This window comes from Kryptolebias marmoratus, linkage group LG21 (assembly GCF_001649575.2).
Source record: "Kryptolebias marmoratus isolate JLee-2015 linkage group LG21, ASM164957v2, whole genome shotgun sequence".
Taxonomy (NCBI): domain Eukaryota; kingdom Metazoa; phylum Chordata; class Actinopteri; order Cyprinodontiformes; family Rivulidae; genus Kryptolebias; species Kryptolebias marmoratus.
In genome coordinates, this window is record NC_051450.1 from 15,677,019 (window position 1) to 15,699,024 (window position 22,006).

At 49.4% G+C, this 22,006-nt stretch overlaps 2 protein-coding genes across 5 annotated transcripts in view; both read right to left on the reverse strand.

The window, feature by feature from the left end:
• map3k22 (mitogen-activated protein kinase kinase kinase 22) overlaps positions 1-10,286 on the reverse strand; it is a 29,293-nt gene extending 19,007 nt beyond the window's left edge. Inside the window, exons 1-3 of one of the 2 annotated variants that reach the window (XM_017406427.3) lie at positions 9,921-10,286; positions 3,298-3,381; positions 2,866-2,910 (exon numbers count right to left, since the gene is read on the reverse strand). In XM_017406427.3, the coding sequence (XP_017261916.1) occupies positions 2,866-2,910; positions 3,298-3,316 (64 nt within the window). In that variant the 5' untranslated portion in view covers positions 3,317-3,381; positions 9,921-10,286. Of the gene's footprint in view, positions 1-2,865; positions 2,911-3,297; positions 3,382-3,502; positions 3,657-9,920 lie in introns of those variants that run through there. The other variant, XM_037973262.1, reaches the window with a different exon arrangement.
• A 2,012-nt stretch (positions 10,287-12,298) lies between these two features.
• dlec1 (DLEC1 cilia and flagella associated protein) overlaps positions 12,299-22,006 on the reverse strand; it is a 10,726-nt gene continuing 1,018 nt past the window's right edge. The window contains exons 3-38 of one of the 3 annotated variants that reach the window (XM_037973257.1): positions 21,615-21,771; positions 21,407-21,517; positions 21,159-21,337; positions 20,811-20,944; positions 20,101-20,191; positions 19,940-20,027; positions 19,619-19,792; positions 19,383-19,519; positions 19,203-19,295; positions 18,923-19,013; positions 18,681-18,843; positions 18,377-18,569; positions 18,219-18,295; positions 17,966-18,128; positions 17,768-17,864; positions 17,536-17,663; positions 17,299-17,460; positions 17,078-17,208; positions 16,822-16,972; positions 16,565-16,681; positions 16,322-16,443; positions 16,077-16,247; positions 15,930-15,997; positions 15,699-15,850; positions 15,491-15,606; positions 15,334-15,404; positions 15,032-15,228; positions 14,785-14,946; positions 14,572-14,694; positions 14,374-14,468; positions 14,167-14,254; positions 13,924-14,073; positions 13,683-13,844; positions 13,457-13,607; positions 13,232-13,349; positions 12,299-13,133 (exon numbers count right to left, since the gene is read on the reverse strand). In XM_037973257.1, the coding sequence (XP_037829185.1) occupies positions 12,971-13,133; positions 13,232-13,349; positions 13,457-13,607; positions 13,683-13,844; positions 13,924-14,073; positions 14,167-14,254; positions 14,374-14,468; positions 14,572-14,694; positions 14,785-14,946; positions 15,032-15,228; positions 15,334-15,404; positions 15,491-15,606; positions 15,699-15,850; positions 15,930-15,997; positions 16,077-16,247; positions 16,322-16,443; positions 16,565-16,681; positions 16,822-16,972; positions 17,078-17,208; positions 17,299-17,460; positions 17,536-17,663; positions 17,768-17,864; positions 17,966-18,128; positions 18,219-18,295; positions 18,377-18,569; positions 18,681-18,843; positions 18,923-19,013; positions 19,203-19,295; positions 19,383-19,519; positions 19,619-19,792; positions 19,940-20,027; positions 20,101-20,191; positions 20,811-20,944; positions 21,159-21,337; positions 21,407-21,517; positions 21,615-21,771 (4,746 nt within the window). In that variant the 3' untranslated portion in view covers positions 12,299-12,970. Of the gene's footprint in view, positions 13,134-13,231; positions 13,350-13,456; positions 13,608-13,682; positions 13,845-13,923; positions 14,074-14,166; positions 14,255-14,373; positions 14,469-14,571; positions 14,695-14,784; positions 14,947-15,031; positions 15,229-15,333; positions 15,405-15,490; positions 15,607-15,698; positions 15,851-15,929; positions 15,998-16,076; positions 16,248-16,321; positions 16,444-16,564; positions 16,682-16,821; positions 16,973-17,077; positions 17,209-17,298; positions 17,461-17,535; positions 17,667-17,767; positions 17,865-17,965; positions 18,129-18,218; positions 18,296-18,376; positions 18,570-18,680; positions 18,844-18,922; positions 19,014-19,202; positions 19,296-19,382; positions 19,520-19,618; positions 19,793-19,939; positions 20,028-20,100; positions 20,192-20,810; positions 20,945-21,158; positions 21,338-21,406; positions 21,518-21,614; positions 21,772-22,006 lie in introns of all 3 variants that reach the window. The other 2 variants (XM_017406433.3, XM_037973258.1) reach the window with 2 other exon arrangements.

The following is a 22,006-nucleotide window of genomic DNA, read 5'->3' on the forward strand; positions in this document are numbered from 1 at the left end:
CACCCCGAGGTCACAAAAAACACGCAAGTATTGCTCCGACTCTCTTCCTCCAACTGAAGGCTCCCGGGCCACATGCAGCCCGCCACATCATTCTGTTCGGCCTCCAAACTACTGAGGGATGTACAGTTCGATGCGGGAATCAGTTGTGACGCGGCTCGGAAAAGGGTTAAAGATGGCAGCGGCTCCGCCGGTCTCGGTGAGTAATGGAAACGGAGCGAGGGCGAGGGAAGGGGGCTGGTGTTCTTAGCGTGAACGGGCGCAGATTTACAAACACGGGTGGTTTTATTAAATCATAGCGAAGCAGGAAAATACGGTAAAAGATAAGACACGTGGAAAAAAAAAAAAAAACACGCGTGTAAACAAGCCGCATTCTGCGTTACGCGCCCCGCGGGGAGTTGCGACGTTCGCTGCCAGCCGCGGCGGATGACTAACGGCTCGACCGGGCTCCGTCCTCTCTGCGCAGGAAGGAACTGAATCACTGTCTGCTCTGAGCGCACAGACGACGATTTATGACTCCGCGTCGGGACGCTGACGGATTTCTGACCCGAGACTGAGCGGAGAAGGTGCCGCCATTAAAAAGCTGCGTGAAGGACACTCATTCGAACAAGAAGTGGTTGTTGTTCACGCTTAAAGAACGACCCGAGTAAAAAAATGACTGCAAACCAAAAAAAAAAAATCCAACATTTTATTTATTTCTGTCACTCCCTCTTTCTGCGTGAGCTGTGCCTCCACAGACGACCCTGTGCACTCGCAGTCAAGGATACAAAACAAACAGAGGCCCGAGTGTGTGTGTGTGTGTGTGTCGGAGTGTGTTCGTGCCGTCGAGGCCCACTCTGGAGAACGTGCGGTAACAACAGCGCGGCGAGAGGGTGAAGGGGGCAGAGAGAGTGTGAGAAATCCGTGGTGGCGCGCAGAGCTAGCCTATAAATGGAGTTATTACCTCACCGCGGCCGCCGCCAGACCAGAGGCCAGCCAAGGCTAACCACCAGCCCAGTGGAAAGCTCACACACACACACACACACACACACACACACACACAGCGTCGCTGCCAGGAACAGCCTCCAAAACTGAATGAAGAAACTTCTTAAGTCTGCATAACCCTGGATCTGGATCTGGTACCTGCAGCTCGTTTCCCTGCTGTCTTGGGGAAAATGCGACCCAGCGTAAGAAAAATAAATAAATAAATAAAAAGAGGGGGAATTCCAGGAAGCCGGGCAGCAGTGTTACACAATGGAGGCCGATTGCAGGTCCTTGCATCATCATTCTGCATCTTTTTCTTTTCTCGGGCTAAAAGTGACAGCAGACGAGAAGCAACAGGACTGTTACCGTGACGAGCTCGAGCCGAAAGCTAGTCCTCACGTACCAGAAGAGTCGAACAATTCAGCACTGTGGTAAATAAATAAATAAATAAACAGCAAAGGGCAGCAGAGCGAGAGAGAAAGACAAGGAGGGGGCGGGGGAGGGGGATTCCCCTGCGCCGACGGCCGAGGCCGAGGCATCCGGCGTGAATTAGCAGCCGGAGCCGAGCGCGCTCTTGCTCCGCAGCGGCAGTCACATCCAATCACATGCGTGCGCACACACGGGCCGGCTGCTCGGCGGGCGGTCTGCGACGAGACGAGCTGCAGGTGTGTAACAGACGTTTGCACGAGGGGCCGCGCCGAGAGACGCCGTTTTGAGTTAATAACTCTGCGGAGCTGCTTACGGCATACTCTTTTCTCCAATTAGATCCTTTTTTTCCCCCCACTTCCTTGGCTTGTTTGTTACCCTTTCTGAGTAAAAACTAATTGAAGGACGTAATTCCTCGCAATCACAACAGCTGATATTATCCTGTTTCATAAAGTCTCTGTAAACTCCTTCCTTCTTTTTGGTTTTGTTGTCGTTCGTTCCCAACAATGCATAGTGCACGAGGATATTTGTCCTTTGGGGACAATTAAATCAATGCTTTCTGTGCAGTGGAAGGTTATTTTTGCTTCAGCGCTTGTATAAAACATCCTATCTGAGCACAAGCACCTTATATTACAAAGTGAGAGTAGTTTTAGACGTGGACGACGTGTCACTGCAGCCCTTTTTGTTCCTCTGCACAAAGTCATTTCCTGCTTAAGGGTTTATGTAATTTCCTTCTATAACTAGTCACTAAAAACAACCACTAACGCTTCAAGATAAAAGGAGCCAAACTAGTAGAGTTCATTTGAAGCCTCATTAACAGGGTCCCGGCTAGGCTAACTGCTAACTGCTAGCTGCTAGCTGCTAGCCATCCTATTTCTGGTCTCTATGCTAAGCTAAATTTTAAAAAAAGCTAAAAATAATGATGTGCTGCGTTTGAATTTTTAAATTTCAGAAATCTGACTTTGAAAAGTCGGACGTTTCTCGCCAGCCCCAACCTGAAAATCCAACATGGCTGCCTCGCTCACAAAAAAAAAAAAAAAAGAGCTAACAGCGGCGGTAATAAAAAGGTTCTTCCTCACTGAATCACTTAGACAAAGACATCCCGTTCGGCTTGTTTGGCTAACAGTAATTAGCGCGCCGCGCCGGGTTTTCTGACCGGTAACCAGAACGCGGTTAGGCGTGTCGAACATCGGATATGAGGTCCGACTTTCACGGTAAATGAAACACGGCGTTAACTTAACGAAGCCTCAGTCAGCTCAGGAGCTGCTTGGATTTGGAACAAGCCCGCTGTTAGCGCTTTATACGTCATACGTTTTGTGTTTATATATCTGGAATGTCTCGTCTGATTGTTGACATAAGGCTGAAGGCTGGACAACCTCGGTAAGACATCCGTACGCCTTCCTTTCCGCTGCCCGTGTCAAATCACCTCAAGTTGAGCTGAATAACGCCAAGCCATGGACGCTGTTTTTCACGGCCTACCTTGTGTGTTCCTGTGCTGTCCAGGTCCATTTTGAAGACCGTCATCTACAGGCAAAGAAGAAGGAAACAGCAGTCTGAGATCACAGTGGAAACACGTACACACATAAGTGGACTCTTCGAGCTTGGTTAGGCTTGTTTATTCTGCACGGAGAGGACGACCCATTTTTGGGTTTGTTTACAACGACAAAAGGCTGAAGCTCATTTCTCCGTACGGTGATAGAGAATCTACGGTTTGAGCGGCTTTGATTGGCCTCGTGGTCGGTTTTTATTCACATGCGGTTGGTGTGAGTCCCGACGGGGACAATCGTCCACCAGTCCAGTTCGTTTAAATCCTTTTCGACACGTTTCCCCGGCTTTTTTTTTCCACTTTTTCTGTCCTGCCAGAGGAAGTGCGTTAGCATGCGCGTGCACAGAAACCCGATGTGTGCTCACCCATGTTTACTGTCATCATCAGGAAGTGGCCCCGTTGAACCCGAGCGCAGAGCTCAACTTCTCCCTGAAAACGAAGACTTCACCCTGAGAGAGAGAGAGAAACACAAAAACAGGAGGTTTTCAACGAGCGAAACATGTCCGCGATCGTGCAGAAGCGGTGACGAAACGGGTTCATAGGTGGGTTTTTATCAACACAAATCCTAACTTTATCTTTCTTTAACCATCTCCGCTGAGGAGAAAAAAAAGCTCCATCCGATCCTGGTTGCCACTGAATCTTCGCTGCCTCGCTCGAAACCACAAACCAGTCGAAGCAGCCGAGGGAATTCCTCACATTTAATGGCGGAGACGACGTCCGGTGACACAGCCAGTGAGGCGTTTTGTCGTTCAACCTGCCTCAGGAAAAAAAAAAAAAAAAAAACCCAAACAAACTGCAAAGCACGTTTTTCCTTTTTTGCATTAGCTGGGGAAAATGTTGGCTTGGAGAAAAGTCTCGTGCACACGCGATGGAAACGTTCGCTTTGTTGCAGGAACAGAAAAAGGGGAACGGGAACTAAAAAGCAGTTGCGTCGCTGCGCTTTTTTTTTTGTTGTTTTTTTTGATATTGTGGTCGTGAGCTGGTGTGTTATCCATCACCGCATCAATCGCAGGTACATAAAAAGTGTTTTGGCATTCTTTAGAAAGCAAAAAAAAATTAAAAACATATTTTGATGTGACCACACATGAGTCACACTTTCAATACGGCAAATTAATTTCCATTGAAAGGTTAAAGCTCGTCTTAGCCGCCTCAAACTGACCGAACGCTTCACACGTAAAACCCTCCAGACGGGTTTTAGATAAGGGAAGACGCATTTCCAGCGAACGGCGGAGGCAGCTTGTCCATGTCAGTAAGTGTGGACGAACTTTAACGGAACTTAGAGCCGATCAGCTCAACTGACCACATACGACTGACCTTAACAAAAAGAAGAAGAAAGGGGCTAATATTTTGTCAGTTTTACAGATATCGTGCTAAAATTTGGTGTGGTCGTAGCTGAGAGTTAGTCGTAAAACAGATTTGAAGTAGGGGTGAGTGACAGGATAGTATTAGATCCTGAAGGACTAGAACGTGTTGACGATGTACTAAAGATCGTACAATCGTCTACTCACTCTTGTTTGGTCAAAACGCTTATCTAGATCAGGTGATCCGTTACCGCTAAAAACAAACCCACAAGCAGCAAAACGAGTAAAAATCAAACGTCTCTGGAAGCCCTAGATGGGACCGTCTGGTTACTGAGAAACAGGCTCAGAGTTCCACTGATTCAGCGTTATGGTGAGTTGTATTCTTTGTGGTCTCTTATTTTGAAAGGCATGTTTAAACACAGAGAACATCAGGGGGAGGAGAGGCTGTTATTCATGTTGATAACGCAGCACCCGCAACAGAGAAACGGCAAATGAAACCAACCAATCATGACAAACGACGGTCCGTGCCGAGGATTCCTCTTCGTTTCATCGTTCCTGCATTGATTTTTCGATGTGTTAACGTGGAAGCGTCGTGTCTTCGTCCTTACAGGTCTCTACGGTGGAGAACTCACTGCTTACGCCCGACCCAGAACCCCAGCTCCAGCGTCCCAGCAGCCACGACGGCCGACACAGGACTTTTTGGAGATTAATTGCCAAACGACGACTGACGACGAGCTCGTAAAAGAGGCAGACGAGGTTGACTGTCAGTCAAAAACTAAAAATAAGACAAATTTAAGTGAAAATCGCGATTCCGACAAAGATGGGCTGTTGTGTAAAATGTAAATAAAAACAGAATTATTGGTTTGTAAACTTTATAAAAACAGCTTATTCATAGTGGAGCATAGTACACACTTTAAATGCTGAAACTAAGAAGTTATACCACTTTTAGGGAAAAATGAGAATTTTTTTGACTAATTAGGTTAACTGGGAACAGGTCAGTGAGAGGACCGGGTTTAAAAAGACCCTTTTAGAGAAGCTGAATGTGTCAGAAGTAAAGATGGGCAGAGGTTCGCCAGTCTGCGTCAACAATTTCAGAATAAAGTTAACAAAACATTGGGAAAAAAAAAAGAAATAGTTTCTTCAGAAGGTCAGTCAGACACAGACGAACGTTTCGAAGACAAAGTTGGGTTCGGTGTCCTGCAGATAAGATCGATCTGCAGTTCTGTCAGGAAGTCAACCGGGCGTTATTTCACTGAATGCAACATTAAAACCAAAACTACGTTTTTTTTAAATGTTGAATGCCTTTTTTTTCTTGTGTTTTGTAGAATGTTGTGCCTGGTGATCTCCATGTTTTTGTTTTCCCCCTCACGTCCAAACAAAGACGTACTCCGACACAAAGTGCTTTCGCCGTTTGTGTCGGCCGGACAACTTTTTGGACAGAGAGCAAGAAAAATGGCCGCGAGAGCAACTTGTAGGAGAGCACAGATCTGGTAAAAAAAAAAAAAAAAAAAGGCTCAACGACAACAAGGCTAAAACTTCAAATGAATAAAAAAGACGAAAGTGAAACGAGCCGAGATTAAACGTGATAAAAAGCTCAGGCTGCACCGCCATTTTTCTTGCCATCGGGCTCGTCGCCATGAAAGAGATGAGGAACAGCCACATGACAGGTGGTCTTCCAACACCTTGCCGTCCAGTCTGTCCATGCCACACACACACACACTTAAGCCTCTGTCCTACACCAGCCAGCAAGTCAGCAGATGGCCCATCTGCTTCGCCCCTCTGCCCAGCCTGGCGCCAGGCGAGGGGCGCCCACTGATCGGCGGCCCAGTCCTCCAACACGAGCCGCCGCACTGGAAGTCGCCTCACACGAGCCGCCGCACTGGAAGTCGCCCCCTCCATCTCTGCCGGGTGAAAGCAAAACCCAGCGAACGCTTCGAGCAGCCAGCAGTGCTCCGATGGATAAAAATCACCCGGCTGGCGAATGTTTCACAGGCAGAGGCCTCTTTTTTTAAATCAAATGGAATTTTAAAAACTCCCAACAAAGTTGAGCCAAACTCTGGATTTTTGTTGCAGCCGAGGCGATGTGGGTCAGCACGTACGGGCTCGCGAGCCGCACACTAACCTCTTTCAGCTCTTTTGCATCACCCCTGGAAGCGAAGTAAACAGCGTGACGCTGGAATCGCTCTCCGAGAGGAACTCCCCGCTTTTCCAGAGGAGGAACGTCGTCGGGAGCGCTCGCCGGCTGCCCGGTGGCCTGATCGCCGAACGGCCTCGCCCCTGGCGTCACTTCTGCGGCGTCCCAGAGCAAATCGACGCCTCGCAAGGGAGGGGGGGGGGTGTCGAGCTCTTAAGCGTCATCGGGCTTTCTACCACCCAGTGAACCGCCGAGGCGGGCGGAGATAGCGGTCCCCCCGCGGGCTAAAAGGAGGTCTGGTTTTCATTAGAGCCAACTGTAAAAAAAAAAAACACGACTTTGACAGTTAACTTCTTTTCAGAAGATTTAAGGATTCAAAGAAAAGCCTGCTTGTGATCAAAAACAGCGGTAGGCCGTTGAGACTGAGCGAACGGAAACATCCAAACGTCCAAAATAAAACGCCTCACGAACCTGTCTGACTCTCAGACAGGAAGTGAAGGGCGATCAGAACGCCACAGCTATTTGGGCGACTCGCTCCCGTTGAAAAGGTCAGCAGCGGCGGCGGGTGGGGGGTGTCCACGAGGCTGATTTCAGGCCAAAAAACGCAGAGTGACCACCTCGAATGAGTCAGAGCGTTTGTTCGGGCCTATTCTGGGAAGTGGGACAACACAGTACGTCCTCTTAGTCACTAATCAGCCTAATGAGGTCATTACACACCACTTTGCTCATTTATCTTAGCCTCGGCTTTCACTCCTGCAGCTCACCGAGAGAAGGAACAATGGCACCGAAAGCCTTTAAGATCGACGAGCTAACGGCTAATCCAAGCCGGAACAAAATCAAAGCAGATCTCCACATTTTCAAGCAAACAACATTTTTTTATCATCCCTAAAAACAACACGAGTTTTGCATCGAGCTGCTAATTTTGGCCGAAACGACAGAAAAAAAATGATATCGCAACGACATCGTCTCCTGTAGGTAAGACACTGACTGCTCGTATATGCTCCACACAATCCCACTTCGGAACTGTCCCGCCACTTTTCCCGGGGGGTCGCAAACGTTCAGCGCCGCTATCCCAGCGGAGCACCTTCAGGTCAACCTGAAAGCGAACCCTTCCGGTTTGGCGGACTAGACTCGACGGAGGGTTTGCACTTTAAACAGTTCATTAGGGAGTTCATCGAACGGTTGCTCAAACTCTGACTTAAGCCCGACTAGAATCCCTCCCAGCATGAATGAGTCATGAGATGAATCACGCCTAGAGGAACCGAGCTGAACCACGGCGCTCACTGTGAACCCACTTATGGGACGCAAACTGGTTGATACGTTGGCTTCGCCTCAAACGGAGCACCTAAAACTCTGCGGAGATGGATTTTATTGCGAAAACGGTGACAAAAGATAGATATTTTTCAGCCGAGCAAATAAAGGAAGACTCAGCGCACCGAGCTTTACATTCCCGATGGCGAACATGAAGAACAAGTCAAAGTTAAGTTAATTCGTCTGCAATTATTATCAACCACACGGCGCTGGCTAAAAATAGCTGGCTAGGCGTTCATCTACGATACACCTACTCCGCTCATCAGCATGATGTCTTGACGTGGAGGGAGGGGGAGAATCTGTGCAATCTGTAAAGTAAGCCGTATGTTTCCACGGTGAGTTTCTTTGCGTAACTTCAGCTGAGCTCCAAGGGAAACCCAGAACCGTCCTAATCTCAAAGCGAAACCTCGGCCTCGTCTTCTTTTCTTCGTCTATAAACCCGCAGGGGGACGCACGGTCGGCTCCGGATGAGACAACTTGTTTGTCCTTGTCGGGGTGTGTTTCCTGACTGTGTACACACACTTGTCCTCTCTCTCTCTGTGTGTCTGCCTACATGTCGCCCACCAGGCTGTCCTCGCAGCCTCGGGCTCCATTGGCGGGCCGAGAAGACGAAGCTCCATCGAGACAGGAAGGAGGGGGGGGACGGGTCCTCTGTTGCTGGAAGAACTCAACTGGTGACTTTAGACGGTTGACCTAGAGGTCCCACCCCCCCTGATTGGACCACGGCATCAACTCCTGCAGCCCGACTGGCGTTTGGCCATCGACTCGATTCCCAAACCAGAATCCAAACATAAAAAATCAAGTCAAAAATCCAGTTTTGGACCCAGCTGTGCCCCTGCAAACTTCCCGTTTGTCTCGAAGCCTGCTTTGACACAAAAAAGGCCTCGAGTGAAACCCGTCTTTCCTTATCAGCGAATTATTGTTTATTTAAAGTCTAAGTTTTCTGACTGAATGCGGGAAGAAGGCTGCAGTCGGGGGACATTTGTCTCCCACCTAAACGCCAGATGTTTGCCTTTGCTTTCCTCCGAACTCTTCTGGGCAACGTCTTGGACAAACTTTGGAGAGAACGCAGGACATTCTCTCCGTGTGACTCACTGTAAACTTTGACCAGCGAAAGCCTCCGGTCTGGGAGCGCCTGGAGAGCCGGCGAGCTTCTGCGTTCCCGGCATGCTGTAAATGTAACCCCCCCCCACACACACACACACACACACACACACACACACTCCCAAACACGTGACAGAGCCGGGGCTCACATCCGCCCCCGGTTGTAAATATTATCACTAGAACGGGCGATTAACAGTCATTAGGCGCCGTAAATCCACCAAAAGGCCCGATGCCGGTGGCGAGCCCGGCACGTCCGCTTCACGAGGGTTTCCTCGACCGAACAGCTTGACGCCCTGACCCGATTAAAGGCCCTCGCTGTTCACCTGCAAAAAAAAAACGAGCCGAAACGACCGGAAAAACAGGACGACGTCCAGGGGAGAGCTGTAGCTTTGACGCATCAGTGCTTGCTGTTGAGTGCATAAAAGTGCTTTGTTTACATTGAGCGCGTACCCACATTCCAGGACTGCATCTCTGGAAACCTAAAGTGTTTGATACTGATCCAGTTCAGGGTAACCCCTCTTCGTGTTTGATGTCACAATTTGCAATAAGCACCTTAAATATTCCACCTTGGGGGGGTTAGAAGCTTTGAATGTAAGAAAACGTTCGATGTAAATCCAAATGTTTGGAAAATCGCAAGCAAGTAGAAAGGCAGACAGGATGGAAAAACTGGATCATGTTTGAAGCAGGGATGTGTGTGTGTGTGTGTGTGTGTGTTTAACTGACCACTGTGAATCACAGAGATCTTGGACTGACAACAACAAAAAAAAAAAAAAAAAAACGGAAACGAGAGCAAAAAATAGGTCCTCAAGCTCAAGATGATGATCACAACTTTCCAGAAATCACTCAAAGCCCCAGACATGCAGTCTGCAGCTGCTGAAGGTTCCTAAAAACAAGCAAAAAAAAAAGCAGCACTTTGAGCAAGAAACACTCTCTGACAGGCAGGCCCCAAACCTTTAATCCAGCGAGAAGTGGACCCAGAAAGAGAAAAAAGTTCAAACTCATTCCTGTAAAAGCTGCTCCGAGGCCTTTAAAGTAACAGTTTCCACTTGCAGGAGCTGCTGCCAGTGCAAACACCACCACACAACCCAGATTATTACAACTATTAGGATTTTTTTACATATCAGAGAGGTTACATTACCTTGTCGAATGAGCGCGTCCATGTTGTGGCCGCGGCTGCTTTTCGTGTGAAGTTTTCGAGCCGCGAAAGAAAAAAGAAAAATCCCAACACAGACGAAGAGCGAGTAATCCCAACAGCAGAGAGCTGAGATCCGGAAACTGCGCTCAGACAGCACCAAAGGGCGCAGAAACACCGCGGACAAGGCAGGAAAAAAGAGCTCCTCTTCTTCTTCTTGTTTTTTTAACGGTGCACGAGACGAAATAACTCCGACGGGTCGGCGGAGTTAAAGTTTTCCCGACCAGCGCTCGGTTTGCCTCAACACACACACTACAAGAAACGAGTTTTTTCTCTCTCTCTCTTTCTCTCTCTGGGAGCTGCGCCTCTGATGTCAGCAGAAGAAAAAGAAGAAAAAAAAAAAACAACAACGTGAGCTCCAGGAAGTGGTGACGCTGTCCGGTCCTGCGTTGTCATGGCAGCGACGTCAACGTGGAGGGAGCACCGCCCCCGTGTGGCTTCTACGCGTCACTGCAGCTGCTCCAATAAAAGCTGAGCTAAAAGAGTGTTTCGAAGCCAACATCAGCTAAAAGAAAAGCATAAAATATGCAAATATATAAATTACACTATATTTTTTTTAATACCGAGCATTGAAGTAACCACTCGGGTGTTTTTGGCTTTTTCCCCCCCGGATGTGTGACGTCCGCAGAGCCGCCGAGGTTCACAGCATTCAGCAGTTCATCAGTGAGTGGATGAATACCGGCACAATATAGTTCAGTTTGTTGGAATTAATCGTTCGAACAGGTAAGAAAATACCACTGGAGTTTCATTTTTTGGCTTCCCGAAAGATAAAAACCCTCCTCCGATGTGGGAATTGCTATCAAAACTTGTGTTCGGACCACTTCGAAGAGACGCACCGCTCCGACCCTCGTTACTGTGGCGGACTAGCTTCACGCCAAAATAAACAAAAAAATACAACAGGACCTTTTGCCAACTGTTTTTAATTTTAAAAGAAAGGCAAATGTGGAGGAGGACATTGCTGCAAAGAAGGAGAGGAGAAACAGGAAGTTGTACTTCAAACGCGACGTGAACGCGTTCTGTCGTTAAAAGGTCTGAGCCGCTTACAGGCCGACAGCCTGAGATCAGTCTGTTGTTGAGGAAAAAATACAAAACAAGCCATGTGCTGAAGAAAAACTCATAAAGCGGGGCACAAAATCTGCAACATTTTCCTCAAATTGAAAATTAAAGTGTATTTAATGCGTATTTGTATTAAAGTGTATTTAAATGAAAACCTTGTAAGCATATTCTTGTGACCAGACTACCTTTCGTTTACTTACAGAAAATAGGTCAAACAAACCGGTACTCTACTACAATCAGCTCAGTCATGCCTCAAGCTTCCACATGGTCGCAGCCATGTGCTTTTGTTTACGTTGAGCGTGGACCCGCGTTTCAAAAGAAATGCATTTAATATATCTGGGGAGTGAACTCTTCCGGACTGCGCCGGTTTGACGTGGTTCAGGGTAACCTTTTTCTTTTCGTGACAGACTCCAAACTTGGCAGGAAGCACCTTCGGCGTGCTATTCGAGTTAGCTTGTTCGTGCTAGCGTTCGGGAAGCACCAGCAGTCACTCGTGTGCGTGTTTTTCTACGTTTCTGCGACAGGACGCCACCTCTTTTATGCCACATTGTTCCCTCTCTAGCAGTAAGTGCTTCTCACAGGGGATATTAACTCACTCCTTGGCCACCGTGTTTGAAAAGAAAACGTACAATGGGGCCGTTTTGTCCTCCTCCACTAACCCGATGATTGGGTTAATTACCACTCGGGCTGCTTTTTAGCCCGACGTCACCCGCTTCGTGTTAGCCCTTCGCAGCGGCGCTTCATTGTGATCAGACGTGTCCTTGTTCTGTTGAGGCCCGCTCGAGTGCCGTGAATTTTAATTGGACGTTTGAATTCCTCTGTGGATTTGGAGTCACTGCAGATGTCTGTACTGCTAAACTACAGCTGTTATGAGCAAAATGTGTGTGTGTGAGCCTCAGTGATTTTTGCTTCATCAGCTGAGAATCTTAAAGAGAGGCTCGACGGTCCCAGAAGAAAAGGAGGATGTCTTCGCTGTCAGCGCTGGGTGACAAATTGTGTTTTCACGCTGAGTAAATCAGGTGTTTCCACTCGTACGCGAGCGGCGCAGAGATTAATATTCTGCTTGTTGCCTGTCTTCAAAAACAAAACAGCACTCTGCCGCTGGTTGTTGCGTACGTGTCCCCCGTCTGCTGATAAGCCTCTGGTTTTGTTGCGGTCCTAGACGCACGTTTCGAGGGAATTAAACCCAACCTTTGATTTCCCTGCAGCTTTTGGAACCGGCCTGTAAGATGGATGTGCTGGGAGGGGGAAACGTTGGCTTTCTGGCGCTTATCTCTCAAGCTGTTGTCTTTTTGTCTTCACGCTCAGCTAAATGAGGCTTCTTGTAAAAATCCATCTATCCCTCGGGGGAGGAGGAGGAAGCGCAGCTGGTATTGGCTTTTTGAAAATCAATGAGGCCTCGGGTGGGCAGGTGATCAGCAAGTTTAGAAATACGGCGGAAACGCTCGTTCTTTTCTCAGAAACCCGTTTGATAGAAAACGGATGCGGTCTTTTCTAAACACACTGCAGGGCGTTTGGATTTTTAAGCCTGTGGCGATAATAAAAACCTTGGATTCACCGTGTCCTAAATGACTAAAAAGCCACACCAGCTTGTCATATATCGTGTTGTACATGTAGCGTATCATACATCACATTCTTCTTGACACAACAGCTTTATTTTCTTAATCATTGGGTAAAAGTTGGGAAAGTTTCTCTAATCCACCAGAGAGTTAAAGTGTAACTCATTAACTTCCTGTCAGTTAGCGCGTCTGATATTTTTGGACCATTTAAAAATAACCTAAAGTGCTAAAATGCTTTTGAATCCTTCTTACCCAAATCTAGAAGAGCCTGAACTCCTACATGACAGGTTGAAGCGGCGCGTTTGTGAGCAAAAGACCAAAATTGTACATAAAACGACAAAATGGCTCGACTTAAAGGCCGTGAAAGATTTATTTCCGTTCCTACAAAGTGGCAACATGTTCGGTGGTGAGTGGAATCTCCCTGTGGTGCTTTATGGTCAGTAACACCCCATCGGAGGATCCCGAACCCTGGAGCTGCAGAGTGAGGGGGGTCTTCACCAGAGGAGACTGGAAAACCACCACGGCCTTGAACTCTCCGTCCCCACTGAAACACACACACACACACACACACACACGGACATCTGGGACACATGGACATTCTCTGTGGATTTGTCGCTCGTGTGTCGCGCCGCTGACAGCTACCTGGGAGTGAAGCTGACCTGCAGACGCTGGCTACAGGTGACCCCGGGAGGCTTTTCGGGTCTGAGCAGCCCAGAGTCTGGCGTGACTCTAAACACACGAGGGTCTCCTTCATCTGCCTCTAAACACAAAGAGAGAGCCAATCATAGCCGACAAGCAGTTAATATACAATCCTGACTAACACCTTACTGGTTTGAAACTGTTTCTGATACGCGTGAAGGTTATTACTCGTCAGTGCTTTCCAGTAGGTGTGGGCTCCGTGGCTGTGGAGGTCGATTTCCCTGGTTTGTGTTTGCCCGACGTAACAAAACCCAAAGCTGAGGGAGTCAGCGGAGAGACTCAGAGCGGGCAGATCCAGGTAGGCACTCAGAGGCACTGTCTGAACAGAAAAAAAGCATTTTTAACACATGTTACAGGAACGAGCAGCTGACGCTCGTTTGAGAAGTTATATGACCTGCGGGCTGCTGTTGCTGTAGTGGATCAGGAGGTTTTGCTGGAACCTCAGCTTCTCCTGACCGCTCTCAGTGTGGATCAGCCTCGCTCCAGGAGACACGCCCCCCTCGGCCTGGTCCGTGTGGTCCAGAAGACGCAGAGAACAGTGGAAAGCCAGTTTCACCTGGGATTTACAGGAAGCAACAGCTGAATACAAAAAGTCCCTCATACAATAAACTGGATGCTGACTCTCCCGATCTCACCTGCATGGCCCGATGAGGATGAAGCACCAGACTGGCCTGAGGCTTGAGCACTGAAAACGGAGGCTGAGTCTCCAGTCTGAAGCGTAAAGGCGTCTCTGTGGCGTTCATTAACCGAACGCTCCGCTGGACGGCGAACTCGCGAGCCACCGGCTGCGGAGCAAAGCAACAAAGAAAAGACGTGGGGAATGCCGAGAAGCCTTGAGATGAAATGCATCATGTATGAGCTGCAGTGGAGTTCCCGACCTCCTCGTCCGATTCTGCTCTCAGTAAATCACCGGCGGAGGCGTTAAACTCCAGCACCCCATCGTACTCATCCATCTGCACCAACAGCCTGCAGCCAAATGCAACCTGATCAGGCCACCCTTCGAGTAGCTTTTTGCCCAACCTCAGCTTGTTTTAATTTAGGAAACATAAATTTATGGTGGAACTCTGGTGGACGTCACTACTTACACGACAGGCTGAACGGCTGCTTGTAGATCCACTCTGACAGGCTCTAAATCCAAACCCCGTGCCCTTCTGACTTTACCTGGGATACAAACAGCCGTCTGCAACACACAAACACATACACACACAAACAGCGCAGTTTTTATTTCCTGTTCTCTATGATTTAATACTGAAGCACACCGTTCCGTGCACCGAGCGCATTACCTCCGAGTCCAGGCTCATGAATCCCAGCGCCAGCCCCGCACATGTAGACACGCCGTCAGACGGGGAGAGGGTCAGAGGGGTGAAAGACACGCGGACATTCCCGCTGCTCTTTGCCGGGATCACCTCAAGATTTGAGCGTAAACAAAACGCACCGTTAGCCGTGCGAGGGTAGGGGTACCGCTGAAGAAGTGCAACACGAGCGAAGTGTTTTACTGTTTGCCGGGGCGTGACACAGTACGGGGAATCTGACAGGTCGCCCAGATGAGGTCTGATGTGGACAGAGATGAGGTTTTTCTTCGCAGGAGGACGACAAAGGCAACTTTCCTCCCTCTCCTCACGTTCATCCTCGGTTACAAACTCCCTCTTGGCCACATCCTGAAATCGATAGAAGAAAACTCAGTTTGAGGCGGGGGAGAAAAGAACACGCGTGTTTCTGAGTCGCGGCGTTAACGACGCTCACAGTCGCACTTGTTCCGTCGGATGGCGGTGTGCGGCGTCTCTCCCGCATTGTTTCACCGAAGAGCCCCGGCGCCCCGCCGAGGAGCTCGTTGCCATCAGCGTCTTTCAGTGGGAAGTGCTCCCCGTACGACACCAGAACATCCACCAGCTTACGGTCGTTCTGGTCTGTGTTGTAGGTCTCCCAGTCCATGCGAATGTCTGCCGCAGAAAGAAACAAACGCGATCATTTACAGCTGTAGAAGATATGTTTTTAACAGACATGAGGGGAGAAATATAGGTTTTATTACCGACACACTAACTCACCGAACATGGTCGGGTTGTTGATGCGGAGGAGTCGGGAAACCGCGTCCCCTCCGGACATGCGAGCGCCAAAACTAACACGGACGTTGAACCAAAAGATCAAACGTCATCATTCAAGTCAACAAACATGAGAAATGTGCAGGAAACCTGCGCAACGGACTGTATGACGGGTCCCTGGAACTGGTCGTCTGCTGCTGGGCCCGTCATTTGGAAGTAAAGAGGACACCCTTTCACTGTCATCATCATCAAAACACCAACTGGTTCGAGCTCCCCAACCTGCAGCGGAGGGACGATTCTGATCAAATCGTCACACAAAGAGCAGTAAGGATTTCCCCGATGGTTGAGCTGCATTACATTAGAAATCACACCTTGCACACGAGGTGATCTGTGTATTCCCCCCACATGTCGTTGTAGGCGGTCACATCCACAGTCAGGGTCTCAAACGGTCCCAGGAGCCCCGACTCCGGCAGGACGCGAAACGCGGCACCTTTTCCATCAGCCAGAAGGCTGCGCACAAACTCTGACAGCAGAAGAAAAAAAATCAGCCCCGCCAGCCGCGCCGAAGCCCCTTGCGACCGAATGTGTTACGAAAGTCATACCTTCGCGCGCTTTGGCTTCTGCTTTCTCTGCTTGCGACGAGTGAAGCGGCTTGTCGTGGCGAGCAGATCTGGGACCGAGGGGCAGACCGTGTTAGGCAAAGCTGGTTTAATTCAAACGTTCAGGTCGGTGAGAGCCGGCTGCCTCACCTTTTCTCTGGCGTTAAGACGTGGCAGGTAAAGTATTCCGCCTCGATGGTAAAAGGGGCAGGGATAGCCGTTTGATTGGTTATGAGAAGCTGTTTGGTCACGGCTCTCTTTAAAGTTACGTCGCCAAAGTCGAGCGCCAGAGCTGAAGGGTTGTGATCATGTCGCAGGGGACTAGAGGCGAAGCAGGACAACGGTTTTAGGGGACAATAGTTAGTTGTGTGAAACTGTGAAACTTTAAGCTTTACCCGTCGCTGGGCAGCGAGTAGGACACGCAGAGCTTCTTGGGTTGGGAAGCCAAAATGGCCAGAACGAGAGGCAAGTTCATTCCCTGAACGTCACAGAGAGCAGCCACCTCGGTCAGCTCCGACTGAAAATATTAAAAAAAAAACAAGCAAAAAGATAAACATCAAAGCGAAACACTTCGCCTTCTAATCGCTCCTTCCTGTCACCTTGATGAAAAGCAGCCTAGCGTGAAGGCTTGCACTCACATCTGCGTGGGCGGTGAGGTTCACTGTGATCTCTGTGCTTTCATTAGGTCCCAGGGTCCCAGAGGAGGGCTCAAAGCTGGCTGCACACAGCGGAGCCTGTTTACCCCGGAGCTCAGCCTGATGGTTAAAAACGCCAAAACTTACATCACCGTAACTGACCGTACGCACCCAGAGCAGCTTGAAATAGATTACGAATGGCAAAGCGTTCAGATGAGAGGGACTGTGTGGAGCAGGACGTTAGAAGGAGGCCTGCGTACCGCCCAGCTGAAGCGTGACGGCAGCAGAGTCTGGTTGAAAAGCGTTACGCTGCCTTTCGCGGGAACGCCGAAGTAAAGTTCGGAGAGGACCAGCTCGGAGTTTAGGAAGCACACTCGAGGAGACTGCACATCTGCTCGCACCCACACGTGGCTGCCAGAAACAGAGACGAACACGACCACTGACAGTCAATGAAACTGCTTATGGCCGCGAGTGACAGAAAAGAAGCACGGGTCTCGTGTTGGCGTCCTTACTCACCAGCCTGTCCCATCCTCCACCGTCAGCTCCAGCTCCGTTTCGAGCTGCTGGCAGAAACGTGGCCTGAACACCAGCTCCACGTCGCAGGAGGCCAGGGGCGGCAGCGCACCTCTCTGCGGCTCCACGAAGATCTAAGCGCCAATGCAGATTACTGACTGAAGACGGGAACGCTAACCTGCTGTAGCAGTGGCTCCGTTGTTTATCAGACGTTGTCACGGTACCTGTGTGTCTCGATGATCCTGCGGTTGATGGAGCTTCTCCTCCAGCGTCCAGAAGGACTCCAGCTGGGTGGTATTGGTGAGGAGCAGGCTGGTCCGAGCCTGATTCCCAAACCTCACCAGCCCAAAGTCCACACTGGGCACACTGACTGTCACTGTAGGACCCTGTTTAGGACAAAAAAAAAAATCAACATCAGATCAAGAAAATATTAAAGCAGAGATAATAATCTTAGGTCTTACTTTGAAAGAGACTTCCACAGGCAAAATAACAGGTTGGTGGTGATGCTGGATGTTGCAAATCAGGGCGGTCTCAACCTTTTCTGGTTTCCTTCCAGTCAAAATCAGGTCAAAATCAAAGCACTCGTTCTCTTCTGGAACCAAAGAATAACAATTTAAAAAAAAAAAACGGCAGTGAAATGCAAATAAATGTGCCACAAAAACGCCATAAAAAGGCCGCTGTTGTGCAGCACACCTATTCGGCCAGCAGATGGCTCCACTTCCATTGTGTAGCAGCTGTTTTCTAACTTTTCCCACTGAAACGAGGCAAACTGTTTACTGTGGTTCCACATCTACAACACGAGACAACGCAAAGAAAGAATCATTAGGAATTAGAAAACTGAGGAAAACATTTAATACAAATAATTCACAAGGAAGAAGTGTCTAAAACCACCTTGAACGGCCTGCGGATGGCTGCGCCCATCGAAATCTCTCCAGGTATCACCACAGCGTAGGGCTCCAGGAGGATGTGGTACGGCTCTGTTGACCCTTTGACCTCGATCTCCATGGTGACCACGTCTCTCACCTTGTAGCCAGTCTGTAGAAGCTGAAGGAAACTATATTTGCAAAAGAAAATGTAAAAACCCTGTCTAGTATCGAGCTTAACGGCTTGCAGTTCTGCCGACGGGGCGGATAAAGGATCGGACCTGCTCTCGCTGGGTTCTGGCAGCAGCTGGGGGACGTCTATCAGCACCAGGTGACAGACGCTGTGATAATCCTCCAACTTAAAAAAAAATACACAAACCTTATAGATTTGTTTTAAAGACATCCTGATCCGTGCTTCGTGTAACTCTGTGGCTCTCACCTCTTTTGGACTGAAGGTTAGGTGGAATTCATGGTCCTGACCGGGACCCAGGACGCCTGACGCGGGGCTGATGTGGAAAACGTCGTCTGCCGCCGGGTGGAAGTGGATGTGCGAGGATTCAGGGGCCTCCCCGGGGAGGACGGGATGCAGATTGGGCTTCATGATTTGCCAGTAGAAGGGCAGCTCCAAGTGGCTTCAGGAGGAGAAACTTGTGGTATTTTTTTTTTTTTTTGACCTCGTAGAGGAAATTTTCTCTCCGTTTCTATTTCAGAATCACGACGCGCAGCGATGACGTAAAGCTTACATGTTGTTCCTGACGACGAGTGTTTTCCGCTGCACAGAGTGAGGGCTGCACGGGCCGAAGCGGACAAAGTGCCCCGCGGTGAGGTCGTGAACCTCCCCGACCTGCAGAGGCTCGTTCTGCCCCGAGACGCGCACGAGCTCCGGAGCAGCAATGTGGCCTTCGCCTGCGAGACCACACAGACGTCAGTCGAGTGCTCACCGGGGTCGAAACAGGTGCGCCGGGGGGGGGCAGATGCTACTCGCCTTCGATGGAAATGTCTTTGACCTGGCAGTTGTCGCAGACGACAGTAAAAAGCCGGCGGCTCTTCTCTGCAGCGGTTGGAAAGAAAACCACCTGCGAAGCGACAAACACGCACGCACGCAGGCATGCAAAACACACGGCCTTTATGACAGAAGGGAACTGCAAAGGCTTTTCAACCGGTTCTGAAACTAATGAAAGATAACTTCAAGATGGCAGTAGTTCTGCTTTTAATCCTCTCAGACAGAACAGGTAACAGGAATATTTATATAGCATTTCTCTCACCTCCACAGCAGCGACCTCTCCTGGCTGCAGCACCAGCAGGGAGGGACCCACTGCAAAGGGTGGCTGCTCAGAAAAGTATGTCCTGGACACAGACTGGATGACAAAAAGAAAAAGCAGATAATTAATAGTTATAGGTATCTTTTAATTCATGTAGATTCATGTGTTTTTTATGAGTTTTACCCTAAGGTTGGAGTTTGGCCACTGGTCCTTGGGGGCGACGTAAAAACTCCCAGAGCTGAGGCCGACATTTTGGCACCGAAACTCGACAAACTTCACTCCTCCGACCAGACAGTTCCCGCAGTCCAGAACTCTCGGTACTGCATGGCAAGCAGAGAAAGAGAGAGAGAGAGAGAGGGTTGCAGGCAAAGTTCTTCGACGTGCGTTTAAGAAGAAAAAAAGCTCGCGGCGAGACTTACAGGTCAGTATCGGAGGGGGTCGCCACGCCTCTACGGGCACCAGGAGCTGGGGCGCGGCCGGGCTCTCCACCACGACGAAGTCCTCGTAGTTCCCCAAGGAGTCGGGAGTGAAACGCAGCGTGTACCTGCAGCTCAGCCCCGGGGCGACGACGCCACCGTCGCCAGGAAATCGCCCTGCGGACGGGGATCACATGGACGAACGTTTCACCATAAAAAACCCGGCGTGCCACGACTCAAGGTGCACCTGCTTGCGCGAGGGGCCTTACCTCACGCTCACACCCTACTCTGACGCCGCAAATTACTGGATGGGGGGGGACTCACCCAGGCCGATGGAGAAGTACGGCGTTGCAGGAGGGACGACTCGGACGTGACAGCTTGCATTCGTCACGTTCGTCAGCTCCAGCGTAGACTAAGACAAGAACGAGGCGTGTCACTGTGCGGCCTTTTTTTATTATTCCAAGTGCTGTTTTGTTGCGTCGAACCTCATAGACTTGTCCCACGGCGTAGTCAGAGAAAATAATGACTTGGGGCTTCGCCTGGAACACCGGGGCACGCTCATCGGCGGGGCTGTTTCTTTTAGGAAGGAAACAAGGCGAGAAAAGTTGTCTCAGGCTTCATACCTCTGGCATGAAATAAAAACACCTAGAAGCAAATCAGACATGAATCAACAGCAACTGGGCCGTAGCCAAATCGATTTAGAATAGATTTCTAACTAATTCTGGAATAAGAAATCTACAGAACTGGAACCAAACAAAGAAGAGACGAAATAATCTCCATGTTCTGCGTCTGAAAATGAAAATGAAGTCACAGGAAGCGATGACGAAGGTGACAAAACGCTGCGGCATGTTCAGCATTCAGACAGCTTTTTCCTGACATTGTTTGTGTAATGGATACTAATCTGCTCAGAAGGACACAATGTGGCGGCTCCAGTGTGAAATGGATTTCACCTGCCCGGCTCAGGGATGATTTTGTAAAACGCAAGCTATCAGCTTACGCATATTTCTTTGGCCCCGACAGGTGTACAGCTGTTCGCTCTGCGCCAAAAATGGACGCTCACGTTTCATGTCAATATTGAAGAAGGATCGTCTGACCCGAGCCTTTTGTATTTCATCAGCCGGCGTTGTGTGCGTGCGGCGACCTGTTTTTGTGCCTCGCGTGACGACTCGCGTCCGTGCCCGTGTCACCGCCGTACCTTGGGTCCTCGGAGGCTTTCCTCTCGCGCTTCGGCCTCGCTTTGGGGCCCTGATGTGCAAGCGCGGGGAGGAAGCGTGGGCCGCGTAGGGAGGGATCCGACCGCTTTGGCCTGGATTTGATCCGGTTCGGCTTCTGAAACGTGGAATATAATAGCTGGATTTCAGTTATTGTACTCATGCAATCAAATCCTCCTCTTTCACTCCTCATTATTGCTTTTTTTTTGGTTTTGCGTTGCTTCTGTTGCTCATTAAGTCTTTTAACTACTCATTCATGAGTCACAACAATAAAAACCTCCTTTACCTGTATTGGTAAAACTCAGGAACGGTGAAAGCTAACACCCAGTTACCTCTTCGGGGGTTCCCCTGGTCGTCTGGATGTCTGAGCTGGAATCGAACGTGAGGCTAACGTCCAATCCGCCCGTCTCCAACATCGTCCTCTTTGGGTTCGGTGCCAGCCCGCCATCCTGGAGGTCCCGGGACGTGTGCGTGACGTAGGCCAAGGTGGGTTTCACCAGGCTGGATTTAACTGACGAGAAAGACGTCAAGAAAAGAGGGTCGAATCGAAGCGTACCTGTCATTGGCGAACGTCAGGTACCTGCAGCCGGTGCGCGTGATCGTGGTTTCTGTGTGGGCAGGTAGTCCCTCGGAGAGATCAGGTTGTTCCTCCGGAGAAGGTCTTCATCAGGACACCAGAAGGCCGATTTGACTGAACGCACAAACATAATGGGGGAAAGTTACAACAAAAGTGTAGCCGGTATCAACCTATCTATAGAGTTTGTTCACATCTGCAGGTGAAGTCTCGCCTGTAAACAAGCCCGGGTGGTCGGAAAAGTCTCCCACGTTCTCCGTGAGCTCCTTGTAGGCTCGTCCTTCCTTCGCTGCAGCCTGAGCCAGGGCCTGGGTGATGCTACTCTCCAACATGTCGGCCTCTGCCACACGCCGCTGGTAGTCAGAACGAGCCTGAGGAGTATGGGGCGCCATTTGTAAAGGAGCTTGTGCTAAAAATTCATGCCTAAATTTTGTCACATTTAGCTTCTGCTACAAATTCATGCCTAAATTTTGTCACATTTAGCTTCTGCTAAAAATTCATGCCTAAATTTTGTCACATTTAGCTTCTGCTAAAAATTCATGCCTAAATTTTGTCACATTTAGCTTCAAACACTGTTTAAAAATGTAGTGTTGATTTTCTGATGTC